The 24,237-nt window shown below is 33.6% G+C and overlaps 1 protein-coding gene across 1 annotated transcript in view; it reads left to right on the top strand.

Moving 5' to 3' along the window:
* Positions 1–24,237, top strand: part of LRP1B (LDL receptor related protein 1B) — a 1,837,374-nt gene that overhangs the window by 892,131 nt on the left and 921,006 nt on the right. The window contains exon 7 of the mRNA XM_049097407.1: positions 20,922–21,084. Within this exon, the coding sequence (XP_048953364.1) occupies positions 20,922–21,084 (163 nt within the window). The remainder of the gene's footprint in view (positions 1–20,921; positions 21,085–24,237) is intronic.

Raw genomic sequence — 24,237 nt, 5'->3', positions numbered from 1 at the left:
ATCTAGAAAGAACTTATCAAACTCAACACCAAAGAAACAAACAATCCAATCATGAAATGGCCAAAAGACATGAAGAGAAATCTCACAGAGGAAGACCTAGACATGGCCAACATGCACATGAGAAAATGCTCTGCATCACTTGCCATCAGGAAAATACAAATCAAAACCACAATGAGATACCACCTCACACCAGTGAGAATGGGGCAAATTAACATGGCAGGAAACAGCAAATGTTAGAGAGGATGCGGAGAAAAGGGGACCCTCTTACACTGTTGGTGGGAATGTGAACTGGTGCAGCCACTCTGGAAAACTGTGTGGAGGTTCCTCAAAGAGTTAAAAATAGACCTGCCCTACGACCCAGCAATTGCACTGTTGGGGTTTTACCCCAAAGATACAGATGCAATGAAACACCGGGACCCCTGCACCCCAATGTTTATAGCAGCAATGGCCATGATAGCCAAACTGTGGAAGGAGCCTCGGTGTCCATCGAAAGATGAATGGATAAAGAAGATGTGGTTTATGTATACAATGGAATATTACTCAGCCATTAGAAATGACAAATACCCACCATTTGCTTCAACGTGGATGGAACTGGAGGGTATTATGCTGAGTGAAGTAAGTCAATTGGAGAAGGACAAACATTATATGTTCTCATTTATTTGGAGAATTTAAATAATAGTGAAAGGGATAATAAGGGAAGGGAGAAGAAATATGTGGGAAATATCAGAAAGGGAGACAGAACATAAAGACTCCTAACTCTGGGAAACGAACTAGGGGTGGTGGAAGGGGAGGAGAGCGGGGGTGGGAGTGAATGGGTGACGGGCACTGGGGGTTATTCTGTATGTTGGTAAATTGAACACCAATAAAAAATAAATTCAGGGGATCCCTGGGTGGTGCAGCGGTTTGGCACCTGCCTTTGGCCCGGGGTGTGATCCTGGAGACCCGGGATCGAATCCCACGTCAGGCTCCCTGCATGGAGCCTGCTTCTCCCTCTGCCTGTGTCTCTGCCTCTCTGTCTCTCTCTGTGTGACTATCATGCATAAATAAATAAAATCTTAAAAAAAATAAAAAAATAAATTAAAAAAAAACAAATATAATAGTGAAAAACCTCAAAATACTGGAAGAATTACTAAAATGTGAGACAGAGACATGAAGTGAGAAAATGCACTTGGAAAACTGTCAGCTAGAAACTTTCTTGACATAAGGTTGCCTATAAACTTCAGTTTATAAAAAATGAAACATATTCAAAGTACAATAAAGCAAAGTACAATAAATAAGGTATCCCTATAAATTGAAAACCTTCTGGAAAGTATTTATTAATCTGAATGCCATTTAAAACATTTGTGATTCATGGGAAGAGGTCAAAATGTCAACACTCACAAAGTTTGGAAGAAGTTGATTCCAATGCTCATGGATGACTTTAAGGGCTTCAATGTACCAATGGAGGAAGGAACTGCAGATGTGGTGGAAACAGCAAGAGAACTAAAATTAGAGTGGAGCCTAAAGATGTGACTGAATTGCTGCATTATTATTATAAAACTTGAATGGATGAAGGGTTACACAGGAAGTGGTTTCTTGAGATGGAACCTCCTCCTGGGGAAGATGCTGCAAAGATTGGTGAAATGTCAACAGCATATCTAGAATATTACATAAACTTAGGTGATATGGGAGCAGCGGGGCTTGAGAGGATTGACTCCAATTTTCCAAGAAGTTCTGCTGGGCACAAAATGCTATCAACTAGCATCGCATGCCACAGAGAGGTTGTTGGTAAAAGGAAGAGTCCATTGATGTGGCAAGCTTCATCCCTGCATCATTTAAAAAATGGCCACCTCAGTGTTCAGCAACTGCCACCTTTATCAGTCACTAACCATCGTCATTGAAGCAAGTCCCTTTGTCAGAAAAAGCAATGACTCACTGAAAGCTCAGGTGTTAGGTAGCATTATTTGGTGAAAAAGTATATTTTAATTAAGGTGTATGTACATTGTTTTTTTTTAAACAATGCTATTGCACACTAAATAGACTACAGTATAGTGTAAAAATAACAATTATATGCACTGGAAAACCAATATATATATATGTTGGTTTATTACATATATATATTGGTTAATTATTTTGTATATATTATATATAAATAATATATATCTTGCAATACTTGCTTTGCTGTGGTGGTCTGGAAATGAACTCACAATATATCCAAGGTATGCCTGTAGTTCATATTGAATGTAGCATTTGATTTATTTCTAAGCATCATTATATAAAGTTTAAAAGTATTGAAAGATTATTATAGCCAGATTTTCAAAAAATACATAATTTTCTAGGGTTTCTTTTTTTAAAGATGTTATTTATTTATTCATGAGAGACACACAGAGAGAGAGAGAGAAGCACAGACACAGGCAGAGGGAGAAGCAGGCTCCATGTAGGGAGCCTGATGTGGGACTTGATCCCAGGTCTCCAGGATCAGGCCCTGGGCTGAAGGCGGCGCTAAACCGCTGAGCCACTCGGGCTGCCCTTTCTTAGGGTTTCTGATGGATTTAAACGGCAAACATTACTTGAAGACTAATATTATTGATATTTTGGCTTAAAGATCAAGTGGTATTAGCATTTGAGAACCAAAATTTTAAAAATTGATGTTGTCTAACCCCAAATTAAACCTAGGATGAGCATTGAGCTATTAGGTAGTGTATATGCCTTATATGTGCCTATTTATTTATTTATCTATTAAATTATTTCAACAAATATATATTTTCAGAATTTATTGTTAGCAATCAATTTATGTGCTTATAATTACATTTTGAATGGAATATTTCACGTTTTGAATGCTAGGAACTGAATGTTTGTGTATCCCCAAATTCATATGTTGAAGTCCTAGTCCCCAGTGTGGCAGTATCTAGGTGTAAGGTCTTCGAGAGGTAATTAAATTCAGATGAAGTTATAAGAGATTCTCTTGATGGGATTGATACCTTTATAGCAAAGGCGGTGACCACAGATCTCTTTCTCTTCCATGTGGGAATACAGAAAGTAGATGGTATCTAAACCTGAAAGAGAGCTTACTCTAGATACAGAATCAGTTGGCACTTGGATTTTGGACTCCCACAATCAAGAACTGTGGGAAATAAATATGTGTTATTTAAGATATCCAGTCTATGATATTTTGTCGTAGCCACTCAAACTAAGACATTCTCTTTTTTTCATTCTAAAAATGGAAGTACATTTACTTCTTAGTGTATCCCTCTGGAGTGTCATAGTTCAAATCCCCAGAAAAACAGACAAACAGAAACAAACAAATACTCTTTCTCCATGTTTATGGGTCTCAGGTGAACTTTAGATGTCTGAGGTGGAGGACTGTAAATTTGTCATTGCAGAGATTGACTAAATCTGGATTTCTCCTGTGTTATTCTTTAATTCAGAAATCCTCTCACACTTTCAGGATGCTTCAGCGTAAATCCTAGAAATAATCTCCACCCATTTCAAATAAATTAAACTGATCACTTGTGATTGTTTTTGACTCCTGGGCTTAACTTTTAAATTTTTTAATTAAATAAATAAAGACAGTCCAAAGGTATTTATTATTTTTTATTATGTACATGTCTCCAAAGAACTCATGCCATTTCATTACCGTCATGTAATTAATCCTAACAGTAGAGTAAATTTAATCTAAAATGTTTGCTAATAGTAAGGAAGCATCTTACAAATATTTGGTCTTTGAGTTTCTCACTTGAACTTTTTTTTTTTTTTTTATCAGACCCAATGCAACCAATAGCATCATTCCAACTGAAAGTCTATTTACAGAATCAGTCCACTAGAAATACATCAGTACATTGTCTTCTCTAATTGCACATTGGAAATAATGACTCAGGAAGACACATCATTTTTTACTTATTTTGTTCCAGATTGAGTAGATTAAGGAATAGGACAAATATGAATAAAAACAATAATAATATTGTAAAATGATAATATTTATAAGATGATATATAATTGCATTATGTATAAAATAAATACATAGTAGCAATCATCATTTAATCAAAAGCTTGTGTTTTATGGATGTGAATCAAAAGGTAGTCTAAAATAATCTAATATGCAAACAGAGCAAGTCAAAGTAACCAGTAGTTTCAGAAACAAACCATGGCCAACGTGGCAATAAATTCTTTTTTTTAATTTTTTTTTTAAGATTCTACCTATCTATCTATGAAAAACACAGAGAGAGAGGCAGAGGCAGAGGGAGATTCAGGCTTCCCATGGGGAGCCCGATATGGGACTTGATCTCAGGACTCCAGGATCACAACCTGAGCCAAAGGCAAAGACTGAACCACTGAGCCACCCAAGCACCTGCCAATAAATTCTTGATAATAGAGTTGTGAAGTTCTGAGAGTCATAAAATGATTTTGGGAGGAATAGACAACCAAGAAGGATGGTAAAGAATTGGAAGCAGTGAGGCTGTATAAGTCAAGAGGTGGCAGTTTTAATGCAAAAGTGGATGTGATGGCATTTCATCACCAGTACAACATTTTGTCAGGACATTGTTCTGATCTTTGCTTTATTATCCCTTCTTATTCATTTAGGCTCTCCAGTTGTCATTATTCTTCCAACTGTTATATGGCACTATCATCCCTCAACTATTGTTACTCACCGTGGGTACTAATTCCAATAAATTACTATCCATCCTATTTTACTTTCATAATAGTACTCATCCACATTAAATGATGTAAAACCTTCTTATATACATCTTTCCCGGGTAAAGAATAATGACTTGCCAAATTTGAGCTCACAGGTAAAATCAAGGAAAATATTGTAGCTGATTAAAGAATAATGGGGCTGGGACTTAAGATGACTCCCACACTGATTTATTTAGAGGTGAGAGCATAGATTTTAGCCAGGAGGTTCTTGAGCAAAGACTAGCATGAAGAACAGCAGTACTGATTTGGAAATATTACCAGACACTTACCATGGACTAAGCACAATTCTAGGTTTGGGGAGTATAGCAGTGAATATAAGATATATAGAGTCTGCTGGCATGGGGCTTACATTCTAGTGTGAGGAGATAGTGAACTTCTAAGTAACTAGTTCATTTCTATAAGCGATGAATGCTACAAAAAAGTGAATTATTAAGGCAATGTTATTGACTGATGGTGATGAGTCTTTGTCTGTGGAGGGGGAGTGAGATGGTATTTTTAATATCCACTGGTCAGGAGAAGCCTTTTTGAAAAACTGACATTTGAGAAGATACCGGGTGAAGCAAGAACACAAGCCATGCACATTCAGATACTCTTTTCTTAAAGATCGAGTACAAATGTCCTAAGGTAGAAGCTTTCTTTGCAGGTTCAAGAAAAAGTAAGGAGGCCAGTGTGACTGGAATAGAGTGACCAAGGAAGATATGAGGTGGAAGTTTAAAGGCATAAGCTATGTTAGAGACTTTGGATTTTATACCAGATGTGGTGAGAAGTCATTGGAGATTAAAGGAGAGGAGTGATATTTTGGAAAGTAAAAATATAGGCTTAAGATTTAGAGTAAAACCTGTTAATAAAACTAGGTAAGAAACAACAAATCTAAAGACTGCAAACGGGAGTTGGAATCATCTCCTGCATTGGTGTTCATGGTAAACTGTTGCAAAGAGAAACATCCTATAATGTTTTGACTTAAAATTGAGCTAAAATTCAGCAAACTTATTTATAAAAATATCAGTGATATCATTTTAAACCATTAGCATAAGAGAGTAAATTCCAAGAGTCTTATCAATTTGTTAAGACTTTTTTTTTTCCTTCACCGACAATCAACTGTAGCATAGAACTCAGACTAAAGAAACCTTTTTCTCCGTTGGTGTCCTGACATAATCTGGATTTTACAATGATCCCTTAATTTAAAGGTCAGTGAAGAAGCTATTGCAGCCATCCAAAGGAGAGAAAAATAGTATCTGAACTAAGGAGAGTAATACTAGAGATGGAAAGATATGTGTAGGGTATGTGTAGTTTCAAGTGAAGCTCTTAAGATTTGTGCTAGATTTAGTCTGGGATGAAGTGAGAAGTGATAAAACTAAAACAAAGGATGAACCACTTGAGTTAGGAGTCAAATAAGAATGCAAAGTTTTGTCTAATGGGAAAAACACTTGAGCAAATTGGTTTTGTTTCTTGTTTGTGTGTTTGTTTTGTTTTCTTTCATTTTGTTTTTGCTTTAGACAGAGAATAATACTTGCATCTTTTCTAAGTGCATCCACCATAGGTAATAAGATTGTTTTGTAGTGTAGATTAGAAGATAGAATTGAGAAATAGTGGAACAGTGAAAGCTCAGTCATCTCGTGTTCCTTCTCCCAACAGAAAACATAAGAACACACTCAAGACTTACACAACTACCTAATACTGACCCACCATCCCATGCCAGAAGCACCTTCTTTGTCTTTTCTCGTAAAGACATACAAAGATTGTATGTAGAAATTTGTGACTAATTATATAAAGAACTGGCCTTGATGATCATTTTGATTGAATTTCATATGTTTAAGAATAGAATCGGAGCTTAGCAAGAGCCAGTCCTTTCATTAGGTAAAGGAAAAGGAAAGAGCTCTGTAATGTGCCAGAGTCTATTCTTGATTCAGGATGTGCCTGCCCACAGGACACCTAAACTGAACTTGTATAATACCATTTTAATTATTATACCAAGAAGACGGAGGCTTTGTTTACTCAATTCGGTTTATTTAATATCATGTAGGGATAGAGTGAGTACATGCTTCTTGATAAAGATTATGATGACATATAAAAATAAATGCAATTATATCTTACCATTCAGTGAGCATTTCCAAATGTTCTGGCAAAGAAATATGATATAAAACTTAAATGTTAATTTCCCACTTAAACCAAGAAACACATAAATCAAGGAAAACAGCTTCTTTACAACCTTACAATTTTTAAAATTTTATTTTTACCTGCTCCTCTCTGTATTTACATTAGAAACATTTTCTTTGGTTGAAGGCAGCATCACAGCTTGAGACACAATATTTGAGTGGAAATAAAAATGCTAAGTTAAAATATCCGTAGTACAAAATGAATAGACGTGGATAGAAGAAATCTGTGTTTGGAATGTTTCTGATTTTCTGTGATGTCTTCAAATTTTCTCTCATTCTTGGCTGCTTCATCTAAGCTAGATTATAACTTATATGTATTCCTTTAAACGTGATTATTTATTTAATTTTGACAAAGGAACTATGTGCAGTATGTACTGCGTAGGCTCACCTTTGCTCTGGTACTCTTTGAAGCCACCATTCCTCTCCTGGAATTTGCAGAATCTTCCTAACTGGTCACCTGCTTTCAGAATTATCCCTTTTATCCACACAACAGCTAGATGATCTTTTTATAAAGCTAAATAGATGTCTAACTTTTCTGCTTGAAACTGTCCCCAGGGATTTTCCATTAAACACTGCAGATTGAATAAAAGTGTTTATATTGTATTTGTTCTTTTTTGGAAGTCCCCTGTAAACGCTGTAAAGAAAGGTCTTTAATTTTCTAATTTTCTTAAACCAAAAGTAAAGAAAGAGATAGGAAAAAAGCATTTGAGATAATTTTAGACAATAAACAGCAAATGATTAAATGATAAATGGGTTATTTTTAATGTTTCTCTGCTTTGCTGAGTGGAGATGGGGTGCCAAGATGAAGAACACCAGAGAGGCTCAAAAAATTACACTGTTCACCTCTAAAGGTAAGGATATAGGATAAGACTAGTAATAAGTGGATTAGCTTAGAACCTGTTTTAAGAATATCTTGGCTACTAGGTTCCCTACCCCAATCTCCACAGCCAGACAACCTCTTAATCCCCTATATTGGCAGAAAATGGGATGTTTGATTTCTGAAGCAGTTACATGATAAATGCCTGAAATTATTAAAAAAAAATAAAAAAAGCCCCAGGACCACGGCTATGGAACAAGCTCGTGCAGATTGGAACAAGGGGATGGCAGGCAACAGGAAGGATTTCAAAAGCAAAGAAAAAAAATATATTAATAGATGAGTGTGTTGTTTTGTTTTTCATTTAGGGAGGTATTTTAGAGTTCTTTTGTAGAATTATGCCATAATAAACTATACCAAAGGGGAAAAAAAACAAAAAATGAAACTAAAAATAAAAATCGTTCAGGGAAGGAAATATCGCATTAAATTTTTCTTTGCTGTTCAACTAAAATTTATGTAGCAATTATATAAATATTGAATATTAATATCACTAAAAATTAAGATTGTGGGAGGATGAGAGGAAAGCATGAACATGTATCTATGTGCATATGTGGAGGGTTGTAAAGAATTAAAACCTAATCTTGCATAACAGAAAGTCAATAGATTACATATAAACTTTAAAAATGTTAAAATCATAGTAGAGACATGATATGTAGAATTATGGAAATAAATACAATAGAAATAGCTAAAACAATTAGAAGATTAGAGGTAAAGTAGGCACTGCTATGTTTTACTGTCAGCCTTGATGAGTTGTTTTTTAATTAATGTACATGATAAAAATAAAAATTACATTTAAAATAAAGTGACCCCTGGCATTTTCCAATTTAATATTTATGAAATCTACCCACCTACTATAGTATATGCCCACCTGCCAGTCTGCTACCTCATCTCTTCTCATCCATTTATACTTAGCTATGATATAGCTCCTCACGTCACTACTCATTTTGAGAATATGTCAAGTTCAGTCGTGCTAGGTAGGCTATGCCCCCAGATCTCCACATGGTCAACCATCTTATTTTGAATTAGTTAAAATACCATCCTTCTATGGATACCCTCTCTGACCAGTCACTACTTAAGTCATTAATATTATCTGACACTAGCCTCCTTGGGAAGGGGCCATATAGGAAAATCCATACTTTGATCATGCCCAAATATAGTTGTTTCAGCACAGAACCGTACTTTGCAAAAATAAATAAAAAATTTTCAAGAGAAACAAGAAAAGTTATCTTTATGAGCATTTATAGAGTATCCTCCATGTTTTAGCATTAATCTGTACTACAGATTTAAAGGAATGAAAATAGTTATCTGTAGAGACATTGCAATTCAGATATGCTTTTATAAATTATATTCAAGTGATGGGAAGCCAATGAAATCTATCTTTAGAAACTGCAGGGATTTAACAAGTGCATTAGTTACCTATTGCTGCATTAACAAGTTACCCCCAAATTTAGTGGCTTAAAAAGAGCACCTAGGGACACCTGTGGCTCAGTGGGTGAGTGTCTGCCTACAGCTCAGGTTGTGATCCTGGGGTCCGGGGATGGAATCCCACATCGGGCTCCCCGCAGGGAGCCTGCTTCTCCCTCTGCCTGTGTCTCTGCCTCTCTCTCTGTGTCTCTCCTGAATAAATAAATAAAATCTTAACAACAACAACAAAAAAAAGAGCACCTATTATCTTGTCCTTTTTGTGTGTCAGAAATTCGGGAGTCACTGAGGTAGGTGACTGGCATAAGATTTCTCTTAGGCCATAGTCAAGATGTTAGCAAGGACTGCTAATAGGCAGGCATCCGGTGATTTCACTGGCCTGGAAGATTTACTTCCAGTCTCCTTCTTTTTTTTTTTTTTTTTTTTAATTTTTTTTTCCAGTCTCCTTCTTGTGACTGTTGGCAGTAGGCCTCTGTCCCTTGCAAAATGGGCCTCTGCACAGGGTTGCTTGAGTATCCTCATAGTATGCCATCTGGTTTCCACCAGTGTTATCCAAAAACAAAGAGTAAAAGGGAAGCTATGATGCCTTTTAGGGCTTATCCTTGGAAACCACACATTGTCATTTTTACCACATTCTATTCAGTGCAAAAAGTCACAAGGAACAGCCTGAACTCAAAGGGAAGAGAATCAATCTTTACCTTCTGAAAGGAACAGTATCAAAACATTTGTGGCGTATTTTAAAATTATCAAACCCATTAAGTGTCTATTTTATCATTAGTTATTTATGGTTTTATCTATACCATGCCTTTCCCTAGTAATAAATATTACAAGAAGTCACAAAGACATAAACTAAAGGGCAGCGTTTTAGTCCTTCTGCCTCTGGAAGGCAACTAATATTCGTGGAATACTTATTGCATGTCATTGTACTGGATTCCTAATATTTGTTTTCTGATTTAACCCCCTTGCTACTTTATAAATTGGATACTATGTTCTTTGAATACAAGAACAATGGCTTTTATAAATATTAGTGACTTTCTCAAGAACATAATTTAAGTAGAGGGTTAGACTTAAGTAAATTATATATACTGTTTGCTTTGCTTTGGTGGAATCACAAACACAATTTAATTCAGTTTGCCTCTAAACAAGTTTTATATGATACACATATGCTTTATTAATTTAAAAATCAGTTTGCCATATTTAAAAATTGGGAGACTTCAAATGAAATTCAAAAATCCATATTTTGGGCTTGTTATTTTTGTTTATTTTTTTATTGTCCCTGTTTTTTTTAATTGAAGAAAAATTGATATATGATATGTATTAGTTTCCAGATCTACTACATAGTACATATGTACATGCATTACCAAATGGTCACCACAGTAAGTCTGCTTGCCACCTGTCCCCATTCAAAGTTGTTACAATATTATTGACTGTATACCCCATGCTGTCCATAACATTGCATCCCTATATCTTACTTATTCTATGACTGGAATACTGTACCTCTTAATCCCCTTCACCTATTTCATTCAACCTCCCACTTCCCTAACCTTCTGGAAAACCATCACTTCATTCTCTGTATCTATGAGTCTGTTTCTGTTTTGTTTTGTTTGTTCATTTTGGTTTTTAGATTCTACATTTAAGTGAAGTCATATGATATTATTCTTTCTTGGATTTATTTATTCCAGGTCCATTCTCATTATCACAAATGGCAAGACATTTTTGTTTTTTTAATGGTGGAGTAATATTACATTGCATGTATTCACCATGTCTTCTTTACCCATTCATCTACTGATGGACATTTAGTTTGTTTCCATGTCACGTCTATTGTAAATAATGCTGCAATGAACATAGGGGTGCATATGTCTATTCAAATCACTGTTTTCATTTTCTTTGCATAAATACTTAGAAGTAGAATTGTTACATCACAAAAGTAGTTCTATTTTTTTAAATTTTTTTGAGAAACCCCAATACTATTTTTCTATACAGAGCACCAATTTACATTCCATTAACAGTGCACGAGAGTTCCCTTTTCTCCACATCCTTTCTGACCCTTGTTATTTTTTGTCTTTTTGATAATAGCCATTCAGGCAGGTATGAGGTGATATCTCATTGTGGTTTTGGTTTGCATTTTCCTGATGATTAGTGATGTTGAGCATCTTTTTATGTGTCTTTATATCTTTGGGAAAATGTCTATTCAGATCCTCTGCCCATTTTTTGATCAGATTGATTGCTTATTTGATATTGTTTTATGATTTCTTTATATATTTTTGAATGCTAACCCTTTATTTGATATATCATTTGCAAATATCTTCTCCCATTAATGCATCGCCTTTTCTTTTGGTTGACGGTTTCCTTTGCAGTGCAAAAGCTTTTTACTTTAATATGGTCCTGTTTGTCTATTTTTGTTTTTATTGCCCTATCCCAAAGATAGAGTTAGATATAGGTAGATTGATAGATGATAGATAGATAGATAGATAGATAGATAGATAGATAGATAGATGATACAGATAGATATAGATATAGATATAGATATATAGATATATTTATCACTGAGACCAATGTCAAAAAGCTTATTACTGGGGCACCTGGGTGCCTCAGTTGGTTAAGCATCTTCCTTTACCTCAGGTCATGATCCCGGGGTCCTGGGATGGGGCCCTTCTTTGGGCTCCTGCTCAGTAGGGAGCCTGCTTCTCCCCCTCCCTCTCCCTCTCCCTGCCTCTCTGTCTACTTGTACACTCTCTGTCTCTGTCAAATAAATAAATAAAATCTTTTAAAAAAGAGAGAGGGCTTATTACCTATGTTTTTTCCTAGGAGTTTTATGGTTTCAGGTTTTATTTTTGTCTTTAATCCATTTTGAGTTTGTTTTTACATATGACATTAGAAATTAATTCACTATCCTTTTGCATGTGGCTGTCTAGTTCTCCCAACACCGTTTATTGAAGACTCTTTTTTCCATTGTATATTCTTGCCTCCTTTGTTGTAGACCAATTGACCATATAAGCGTGGGTTTATTTCTGGGCTATTCTGTTCCATTGACCTATTGGGTCTGTTTTTGTGCCAGTACCATAATGTTTTGATTACTATGACTTTGTAGTATAGTTTGAAATTCAGGAGCGTGATACCTCTGGCTTTGTTCTTCATTCCCAAGATTGCTTTGGCTATTTGATGTTTTTTGTGGTTTCAAACAAATTGTAGGATTATTTTTCTAGTTTTGTGAAAAAATACGTTGGTAATTTGATAGAGATTGTACTGAATCTGTATAATACATGGGTAGTACAGATATTTAAATAATATTCTTCCAATTTATGAGCATAACTTATTATTTCATTATTTGTGTTATCAATTATTTCATCAATGTTTTATAGTTTTTAGAGTATAAGTCTTTCACTTCGTTGATTCAATTTATTCCTACATATTTTATTCCTTATAATGTTATTGTAAATGGGATAAATTCCTAGATATCTTTTTCTGATATTCATTATTAATATATAGATATGCAACAGATAGATGCTTATTGATTTTGTATTATGCAACTTAAGGGAATTCACTTATTAGCTTTAATAGTTTTGGGATAGAGGCTTTAGGTTTTTTTTTTTTAATTTATAATATTGTGTCATCTAACAATAATGACAATTTTACTTTTTCTTTAAAATGTTTTACTACACCTTAACAATTTGAATGATTTTTTTTATTTCTTTTTTTTAATTACAAGAAATTCACTTTTTAAAGTTTTAATTCCAGTGTAGTTAACATATAGTGTTATATTAGTTTCCAGTATACAATATATGATTCAATAATTCTACATATTACTCAGCACTCCTGATGGTAAGTGTACTCCTAATCTTCTTCTCCTATTTCACTCATCGCCCCACCCACCTCACATCTGAAAATCATCAGTTTGTTCTTTACCGTTAAGAGTCTCTTCTTTGGTTTGTCTCTTTATTCTTTGTTTTTGTTTGTTTGTTTTATTTTGTCTCCTAAATTCCACACATGAGTGAAATCATATGGCATTTGTCTTTCTCTGACTGGCTTATTTCATTTAACATTACAATCATTAGATCCATCCATGTAGTTGCAAATGGAAAGAGCTCATTATTTTTTTTATTGCTGAGTAGTATTCCACTGTATGTTTGTTCAAACACACACACTGCATCTTCTTTATGCATTCATCTATTGATGGACACTTAGTCTGCTTTCATAATTTGGCTACTATAAATAATTCTGCAGTAAACAGAAGGGTGCATATATCTTTTTGAATTGGTGTTTTCCTATTCTTTGTGTAAATAACCAGTAGTAGAGTTACTGGATTGTATAGTAATTTAATTTAATTTTATTTTTTTGAGTAACATCCATACTGCTTTCCACAGTGGCTGTACCACTTTACATTCCCATCAACAGGACACAACATTTTTTGTTTCTTGTATACCCCACATCATTACCACACTTGTTTCTTGTGTTCTTGATTTTATTCATTCTGATACATTTTCCTGATGATTAGTGATATTGAGCATCTTTTCATGTGGCTGTTGGCCATATATATATACTTTCTTTGGAGAAATGTCTATTCCTGTCTTATGCCCATTTTTAATTGGATTATGTCTGAATTTTTTTGGCACTGAGTTACATAAGTTCTTTATATATTTTGAATACTAATTCCCTAACAGTTATTTCATTTGTAAATAATTTCTCCCTCCCAGTAGAATGACTTTTAGTTTTATTGTTTACTTGACTGTGCATAGCTTTTTATTTTGATGTAGTCCCAAAAGTTGATTTTTCCTTTTGTTTCTTTTGCTACAGGAGACGTATCTAGAAAAATGTTGCCATGGCCAATATCAAAGATATTGCTGCCTGTGCTCTATACCAGGATTTTTATGCTTTCAGATCTCATATTTAGGTCCTTAATATTTTGAATTTATTTTTATGTATGATGTAAGAAAGTGGTCCAGTTTCATTCTTTTACATGCAGCTGTCCAGTTTTCCTAATAACACTTGTTGAAGAGACTTTTTTCTCCATTGCCTTTTCTTGCCTCCTTATTTGAAAATGAATTGAATATTTAATCATAGGTTTATTTCTGGGCTCTCTATTCTGTCCCATTGATCTATGTGTCTATTTTTGTGCCCATACCATATTATTTTGATTACTACAGATTTATAGACTATCTTAGCATCTGGAATTGTGATACCTCCAGTTTTGTTCTTCATTTTCAAGATTGCTTTGGGTGTTTGGGGTCTTTTATGGTTCTGTACAAATTTTAGGATTGCTGTTCTGCTTCGGTGAAAAATGCTGTTGATATTTTGATAGGGAATGCATTAAATTTGTAAATTGCTTTGAGTAGTATAGACATTTTAACAATATTTGTTCTTTCAATCCATGAGTATGGGAAATCTTCCTATTTCTTTGTTGTTGTTGTTGTTGTTGTTTTTCAATTTCTTTCATCAATGTTTTATAGTTTTCAGAGTACAGGTCTTTCAATTCTTTGGTTAAATTTTTTAGGTATTTTCTTATTTTTGGTGCAATTGTAAATGAGATTATTTCTCTTTCGGCTGCTTCATAATTAGTGTATAGAAATGCAACAGACTTCTATATATTGATTTTGTATACCACAACCTTACTGAATTCATTTATCAGTTGCAGTATATTTTGGTGGAGTCTTCAGGGTAATATTACGTGTGTGTGTGTGTCTCTGTGTGTGTGTGTGTGTATATATATATACCTGTGTGTGTGTATATATATATACCTGTGTGTGTGTGTGTGTGTGTATATATATATATATAGTAATACATATGTAATATATAAAGAGTAATATACATATATATGTATAGTATCTTCTCATCTGCAAATACTGAATATGTGTATGTGTATATACACATTTTTGTTGTCTGATTGCTGTGGTCCAACATAAGTTGAAAAAAAAGGGTGAAAATGAATATCCTTGTTTTGTTCCTGATCTTAGGAGAAAAAACTCTCAATTTTTCTTCATTAATTATGATATTAGTTGTAGGTTTTTCTTGTAAGGTCTTTATTATGTTGAAGTATATTCTCTTTAAACCTACTTTGTTGAAGGTTTATCATGAATGGATGTTGCAATTTGTCAAGTGCTTTTTCTACATCTATTGACATGATCATCTGGTTTTTATCCTTTCTCTTGTCAATGTGGTATGTCACTTTGATTTGCAAATACCAAATTACCCTCATATCCCAGGAATAAAATCCACTTGATTGCATGGAATGATTTTTTTATGTATGGTTGAATTGGGTTTGCCAATATTTTGTTAAGGATATTTGCATGTGATCCTCAGAGATATTGGCCTGTAGTTCACTTTTTTAGTGGTACCTTTATCTGGATTAGGTATCAGGAAATGCTGGCCTCAAAGAATGCAACTTTGGAAGTGTCCTTCCTCTTCTATTTTTTGGAATAGTTTGAAAGGGATAGGTAGACTCTTTTTTTTTATTTTTTATTTTTTATTTTTTAAGTTTGATAGAATATACCTGTAAAGCCTTCTGATCCTGAACTTCTGTTTCCTGGGAGTTTTTTGATTACTGATTTAAATTCATTGCTGATAATTGGTCTCTCAAATTTTCTGTTTCTTACTGATTCAGTTTTGGGATGTTATCTATTTCTATGAATTTTTTTGTTAGGTTATCCAATTTGTTGGCATATATTTTTTCATAATATTATCCTATAATACTTCATATTTATATGATGTCAGTTATTATTTCTCTTTCATTTCTGATTGAGTTTTATTCTTTTTGATGAGTCATATGGCTAAAGTTTTATCAATTTTATAGATCTTTTCAAAGAACCAGCAGCTTTTATTGATCTGTCCTATCAGTTTTGTTTGTTTTGTTTCAGGTTTTTTTTTTTTTTTTTTTTTGAGGGGGTTCCTTTTTGGTTTCTATTGTATTTATTTCCGCTCTAACCTTTATTACTTCCCTCCTTCTACTGGTTTTGGGTTTTGTTTGTCCTTTTTCTAGTTCCCTTAGATGTTAAAAAGGCTTTTTTTTTTTTTTTTGAAATTTTTCTATTTCTTGAAGTGGACCTATATCTCTGTGAATTTCCCTGCTAGATCTGCTTTTGCTGTGTGCCATAGATTTTGGACAATTGTGTTTCCATTTTTATTTGTCTCGGGTATTTTTTTTTTAATTTCTTCATTGGCATGTTGATTGTTTATTAATATGCTGTTAAGTCTCCACATGTTTGTATTTGCTTCTTTTTCTTCTTATAGTTGATTTCTAATTTTATATTGTTATGGTCAACAAAGATACTTGATATGATTTCAGTCTTTTTAAATTTATTGAAACTTGTTTTGTAGCCCGCTATGTGGTCTTTTCTGTAGAATATTCCATAAACACTTGAGAAGAATGTGTACTCTGCTGTGTTTAGTTAGAATATTCTGTTGAGTCTATCTGGTATAATGTGCTGTTCAAGGACATTGTTTTCTTATTAAGTTTTGTCTGTAAATCCAGTGATGCAAGTGGAGTATTACTTATTTCTATCAATTTCTCCGTTTGTATCTGTTAATATTTATTTTATATATTAGTTGTTCCTGTATTGGGTGCATAAATATTTACAAGTGTTATATCTTCTTGTTGGATTTACTCTGTATCATTATGAAATGTCCTTCTTTGTTGTTGCAAACTTCTTTTTTTTAAATCTATTTGGCTTGATATGAGCATTCTACCCCCCTTACCCCAGATTTCTTCCTTTCCATTTGCATGGAATGGCTTTTTCCCTCTCTTCAGTCTGTGTGTGTCTTTAGATTTGAAGTGAGTGTCTTGTAGGCAACACTTCTAGACTGTATTTTGGGCTCCTTTGAAATAATGAGGCATTTCTATGTCACAACAAAAAGCTGGAATTGAGCCTACCTTTTAAGTAGTTGTATACTCCAGGTTATCTCCTAGCTTTGCCATAGTTCCTTCCAACAATTTTGATTATTTATATTATCTTTCTCATTCTTGTGGACATTGGCATTTTCCATCTCTGGGTAGTTGAAGATTATATTGCTAATAAATTGAATAGAAGTCAAAAAGTAAATTTTATTAATGCTAACTATCAAAAAGTTAAAAACCTGATTCATACAAATATATAGTGAATATGTGGTAAGGAGTCACTTAGCTCACTAATGAGAGAATCAGAAGGATCATAAATCTGTTTCAAAGGAGTATAGAAGAACTTGAAGTGTTTACAAAAAATGAAATAAAAACATGCTAATTTAAGATTCTAAAATTAGATATAAGACTAGTTAATGTCATATCGTACAATAAAACTGGGGTTATCTTTACAACCTGATGGAAATCCTTTGCATCTCTATTGGACATAATATTTTTGCAGTTTATCAATGTACAAATTAATATCTAAATTCATAGATACTGGGATCTGATAAGTATTAAACTGTAAGTTAAACAGCAATATATTACTCAGGAAAATTAATTTAAGGTGCCTGTTAGACAATGGTTCAGTATAACATTGAAAGGACATGTAGATATTCCTTTATATTTTTTTTCTTAAGATTTTGACTTTTGTTCTTAATAATTTTGTGGCATAGACAACTCTGTTAAACAATACTTAAATAAGTATGTTATTTTGCCAGAGTGCCATAAAATACCACAGAATAGGTGGCTTAAGCAATGGAAATCCATTTTCTCACAATTCTGAAGATAGGAGGTTCCAGATCAAGGTTTCAACTGGTTTGGATTCTGCTGAGGCCTCTCTTAGGCTTGCAAATAGCCTTTCCTCTGTGTGTGGGGATTCTCACTATCTCTCATTGTATATCATATTCTCTTTTTATAAGGATATAGATCAGGTTAGATAGGGAACATCTTAACGGCCTTGATTTAATCATCTCTTTAAGACTTTATCTCCAAATGCAGTCACATTCTAAGGCAATGTGTAAGTTAGGACTTCAACACATGAATTTTGGGGAAAAACAATTCAGTCCACAATATTACATATTAGTATACATATTAGTATACATTATTATTATTACATATTAGTATACATACTAATATACATTACATTTTAGTGAATTAAAAATGTTTAAGCTCCATATTCACCAACTCTGGTAATTAACTACTTGCCTTGGGTCAGGATGAAAAATCTGTTGTAAATTGTTTTTTCTCTAATTGTAGAGTGTAAGTATTTGTCTTTTTTTTTTTTTTAACTTTTTCCTTGAACTTTTCATTTTATTTTCACTGGGTACAACTTTAAGTTGTTAGACCTAGCAAATATTGTATTTTAAAAACATAGTTAATAGCTACTTATGTGATGTTCAAATTTCAAAATACTTTCAGTGTTTTTTACTATTGTTTAAAATGTTACCAATATTGATATTTTGTAGGTATGAGCGGATAAGTTACCTTTACTTATATCAATTAGAAAATTCTGAGTTACCATAATAAAATCCATTTCCAAACAAAATAATAATAAAAATTAAAGGAAAAATCCCATTGACTGGTTGAAAAATGAATAAAAAATAACTGGGAAACAAAATAACAGGAATATATTTAAATTTTTGTTCTGGTACTAGTAAAGTGATGAGGATCTAACTAAAAATTTAGGATTTTTTTTCATAATGTCATAAAATGATTATAATTATCTTTAACAATTTCCTAAGATCTTGGTTATATTTCAGTAAAATTAAAATGAAATACTGAGTACATTGTCTAGAAGATTCACCTATTTCCTGAAATGTGTCAATAATTTATTGACAAATTTATTTACTTAACTGTCTATGTATCTATTGGCTTACTTACTTGAACTTTTTTGTTTAATTTCCTCAATTCTCCAATCTTAATAAACGATTACATTAAAACTAGACAGAAACTTCAAATATAAGAAAAAGAAAGAAAGCCAATTCCCACAGTTACTAAGTTTTTGGCCAATTATGAGGTTCTTTAGTGAGAACTTGTTGCTTCAGACATGGATGGTTGTTAACAATACCTATTGTTTCAATAGCAGGGAATCTTTCTGTAATGATACAGAATTGAAAAAAGGTGTGAATGCTGTCAAAAAACTCTTGTCTTAAACTACAATTGCATAGACTACACAAACTGCATGCTTAGCATGAGGGATGGGTCACTGAATGGGCTCTGGCACATACTTTCTCTGAACCCAAGGTATTTAAAATGACATTTGATACAATGGGTTCTGTGCTCTAGTTGATATAATAATGTAAAAAGAATAAAAAATAAAGCATGCATTTGCAGGTTTCTGTAGACAGAGATATAGTTCAGCTTTTTTCAAAATACTGGTTGCTGAATGGGGTTGAAAAAGGCTGCATGTAGTTTTTGGAACATTTAAATGGTTATCTTTCCATAAAGACTGCATTTCAGGAACGAAACTGTAATCGATAGCTTGATAATGTGTGCCCAATGAATTACAATATCCACTTTCTGCTTGTCCTTGTAAGGCATGATAGAAATTCCCACAAAGTTGCTACTTTTTATATCTTGCTTTGACAATATACCATTATAGTGATAATAATGACACATGCATCTATGTTAGTCTTTCTGTTGAAAGGATATCATTCACTGAAGCAGCATGTTACTACGGAAGTATCTTGAAGCAAAGCGTAGGAAGAATGTTTAGGTTCAGACTGTAGGAGGAAACCACTTAGTGAATGAATCATAGATCCATAGTAAGTTTGAACAAGGAGGTATCAAAGTATAATTTCTAATAGATAAAAACATGATTGTCATAAAATTCAAGAATAAATATGAACAAGAAATTTATTTATGGAATTATTGAGAGAACCAGCGCAGTATTGCTGATCACAGAGCATAAGTAGAATTGGATATTTACAGACATTTTAAAGAAAAAGAGTGTATAAATAAAATGTGTAAATAAGTATGAAAATGGTTAATGTCTCACAGGGCAGTACATCCATAACTTTCGGGGTTATCTTTTCTACCAGATAAATATCTACAAATTAGCATGAAATTTCAATATTGAGGTCTGATCAAAAAGAAGATATTCAAGTCAAACACAGATACAGTCTCCCAGGGCTGCTCTATCCATTTTAGCCACTACCCACTTCTTTTAAATTTAATTCTGAGGTCATTAAAATGAAATACAATACAAATTTAGTCACACTAGCCACATTTTAAGTGTTCACTAGACACATTTGACTAATGGCTACTTTATTGGACAACGTGGATGTAGAATATTTCCTTCATCACAGAAAGTATTATTGAATAACACGCTTCTAGAGAATTAATCTTTGAGCAGGCCTGTCTTATAAGGCCTATGTATGCCATTGAAAAACATATCGCCACTCCTTTTATTTTGAATATTCTTTGTAAACAAAAAGATCTTACAGATCTCTTTTTCCACCTTTTCCACTCCTCCTGTTTGTTTTTAATGAAAGAGGATCTGAAAATATAGGCTTACCTTTAGATTCACAAAAAGTTGATTCCTCTTACTGCTCAAGAGTTTAGCTATATCATTGAACCACTGAAATGAATGAACTATTTCGTATAAATGGGGGAACTAAGACAAAATTTTATTGTAAATACTTATATTTTAAGATTTAGAAATTCTTCGTCCATTTGTCTAGATCATCTTCAGTGCTTAGATAACAAGAAGGAAGGTATCAAAAGGTAGTCATTACCTTATAGCATAATTAAATCACTTATTTTAGCATAGCAAGAAATTATATTGACAGATTTATTTTATCATAAAACTACCTTTACTTTTGATATGTCTTCTGTGATGGTTTGGGCAGACTTCTGTACTCTTTGGCTTAGGATACTAAATTTGCACCTGCAATGTAATGATTTTGTGTATGTGTGTTTTTCAGATGTGCAACAAATGGCGATTGACTGGCTTACCAGAAATCTCTATTTTGTGGACCATGTCAGTGACCGGATCTTTGTTTGTAATTACAACGGGTCTGTATGTGTCACCCTGATTGACCTGGAGCTTCACAATCCTAAGGCAATAGCAGTAGATCCAATAGCAGGGTAAGAAGTTCTTTTTTATAGTGTTTGATCTGAAATAGTTTTCACTTAAAAATATAATAGTTCAAAACAATACAACAGTCTGACAGGAGTTTTGAAATTTAAGACTGACTATAGGCTCAAGGGATTTTTAAATGTCGATTTCAGCAACTGCATTGCAAGGAGGAAAAAAGGCCTATAATTTGCCATACAAAAGCTGGGGAGTACCAGTTCCTCAACACATTAATATTGCTGGCTTAACCTGAGATGCAAACAACCTGTCATCCTCTTACGAATTGCTTTGGGGTCACCAGACAGGAGCCTCAGGATACTTTTAGGTTAAAGAGAGAAAACTTTAAGTTCCCTCAGCAGTAGACCTTGTAGTTAGCAAGCTTCAAAAATACTACTTGAAAGATGTGCTATTAATAAACTTACATCCAGCACATTTGGGATTTATAAAAGGGGCATAATACAAGTTCATGCACATGACTAAAACATTGAGGTCATCTTTATTAGTTGAAACCAGCTTTTTTTTTTTTTTTCTCCAACTACTGATATGTAAATACTAAGTAATTATGGAGTTACTGAATTCATCAGGATTGGATTTCACTTTTGTTTTTTTCCTGTCTTTCTAATTTTGCAAGCCTCTTTGTTGGTTAAAAAGATGTCTTATCTGACCTTCTTTTAGTTAATAGGCTCATTAATCTTTTTAAATATTTCACAGTTTGTCAAAATATAAATGTTTAAATTCCCATCGAGTTTGTTTATATGATTAGAAAATCAATATGGGAATTATGCTTCCAATTTTACAAATGCTATGGCATTATTGAGGGGGAGGGGCAAAAATATATGTAGAGTCTTATAAATTCAGTCTTTTCACCAGTTAGTACTGGGCAAGGATACTCTCAAATTACTGACATAGTGTACAATTTTAATCAGAGGAGCTGCTGTTCTTTCAGATGTAAGTTGTAGCAAAGATTTGGAAACTGAAATTTTATCCTTGTTACCATTTTAATCGTCCCCAAGCAGTTCAGGCTGAAATGTCTGATGGAACATATCCTGAACTGCCATAAGCCTCCATTCAATAAATGGGAAAATATTTACTGAAGAAACAGCTGTCATCCATATGTGGACTTTTGTCACTCTTTACTTAAAGTCTGATTGAATATTAAGATGCATCATCACAATGGTTTTGATTTTGACAAGAACAGCTTGCACGTAAGAACTTTGCTAGGAAGGCTGTGTAATATAATTCTTGAATGTAGCTCTATTTGTATTTGCAGCAGATGGTTACTTGACTCAATCTGACTGCAGCGATGCTTCAAAAGACATTAGTAAAAGAAGTTGTATTTAAACTGATTTGTTTGGGTTGTTGGATAAGGGTAGTAAGAAAGAATTGGAAATTTACAAATGTGCTAACAGCATTCTTTTGGAATTCTGTTTAGAAATATATTTGCTTGTGTGTTTTTCCCTGGATGTGCTAACTGAATTTCAAAGTAACCTTTATACAGTCTTACCTGTCAAAAATGTTAAGAGGTGAAGCTATTGTGTTTCTCTCCTCATTCTATCATCTTATCCCTCCCCATTCTTAAAAACAGAGATCCAGAGACCCTTTCTAAATAAAACTGTCAATCTGAAATGTATGTGAACACCATCTCCTTTTCTGAATAGCAACGCATTTTATATTCTCAAGATTCCTGTTTCTCTCTGTCATTACATGAAAGAACCATATTTTGTCATTTTTGTCAAAGGAATTAGGAGTAGAAAACCCCTATATTGTTTGTACTTATTCTCTGCAGGATTCCTTTGGGCCTAGTAACTGTTTAAATGTAATTTTTTCTTGTATCATTTATCACAATAGGTTCTTTGGAATTTTTTATTTGGGTTTGCTCTATATCTCTAACGCAGTTCTTCAATCGTGAATTGGAGAAATCTGAGAAAGCAGTGCTCTTCTGTTCTTTTATAAATATAAGCCAGTTTCTAATAGCACACTTTCAAATATCCCACTTTTCTCTTATTACCAGAAGTTTTTTTAGGATTAATATTACACTATCTAGAATAGGAACAGTAGGTTTTTCTTTCCTTCAACTTCTACTTTTGGGCCTGTGCCAGAGTATTTTGAACGTTAAGGCTAGAATAACTCTGCACCACCCACTAAAGGGGACATGTGCCACCAGTGAGACTTCTCCTACCTTTTCCTAATTGTATGGTGACTGGTATATCTTTGGCTCATTCTCATGTAACTTCAGAAAACATTGGAATATATTTAAAGTCGTAGAGTTTGACCTTAATAGCAGTAGAAATGGAGGGTTAGTTGCCTTACCTCTTCAAAAGCTGCATTGAAAAAATATATATATTTTAGTTGGCTATTTTAACTTACTTTTAGTGATAATAATGAAGTTGGTTTGTCCATTTGGGAAAAAAAAAATGTATTTTGGTGGATGTGCGGTACCAGGTACAAAACCCAAACTCAGTAGAGTTGTGTGAGATGGCTAACCTGAGGAAAAGAAATCTCCCCAGTCATGAGAAAGAGCAGGAATTTCATATTTTCTAGGTGTAATGTATATCATTTTTCTATATAGGATGGATTTTTTACTTGTTGAGTGTGAATGGCAGAGTTTTTGTAGGATTTATTTGTGAATCCATGACCCCATGTGTGGAACGAAGGTAATGGGTGTCATCGTCTTTTTTCTCTGTAAGAGCAGGCCAACTGCAAGGAACCAAAGGAGTGAAGCTCAAGTCCTGTACACAGGAGTGATTGACAGTATTCAAATAGTTAATAAGCTTTTTCCCATCACCTACCTGGACCCCGACTTCCAGCAAGACTAATCATAGATAAGAAATTAGAGATAGAACTAAAGTAAACAGCTATTAAGGAATAGGATGGATTTATTAAATTCTAATCTTAAATGCTCTGTGACTGTGGGAAGCCAGAAATGAGGTAGGTTTGCCGATGCCCATGAAAAGGGTTTTTGTTAACAAGGTGATTCTTGGGGTAGACATCAGGTTTTTCAATTCTATTAAGTGGCTCCTGGAGCCAGCCTAGGTTCCAAGTTAGAGCCTGTATTCACTATTCACCTGTAAGAGGACATAAGTAGAATTGCTGCTGATCTTTGTATGTTAATCTCCTTAGTCTGCACTATAGGTGAATTAACTCTAAAGATTACAGCCCCATGA

The sequence above is a fragment of the Canis lupus genome, chromosome 19, assembly GCF_003254725.2.
Source record: "Canis lupus dingo isolate Sandy chromosome 19, ASM325472v2, whole genome shotgun sequence".
Lineage (NCBI taxonomy): Eukaryota > Metazoa > Chordata > Mammalia > Carnivora > Canidae > Canis > Canis lupus.
Note: the sequence above shows the minus strand (reverse complement) of the source record. Positions and strands in the feature narration are given on the sequence as shown.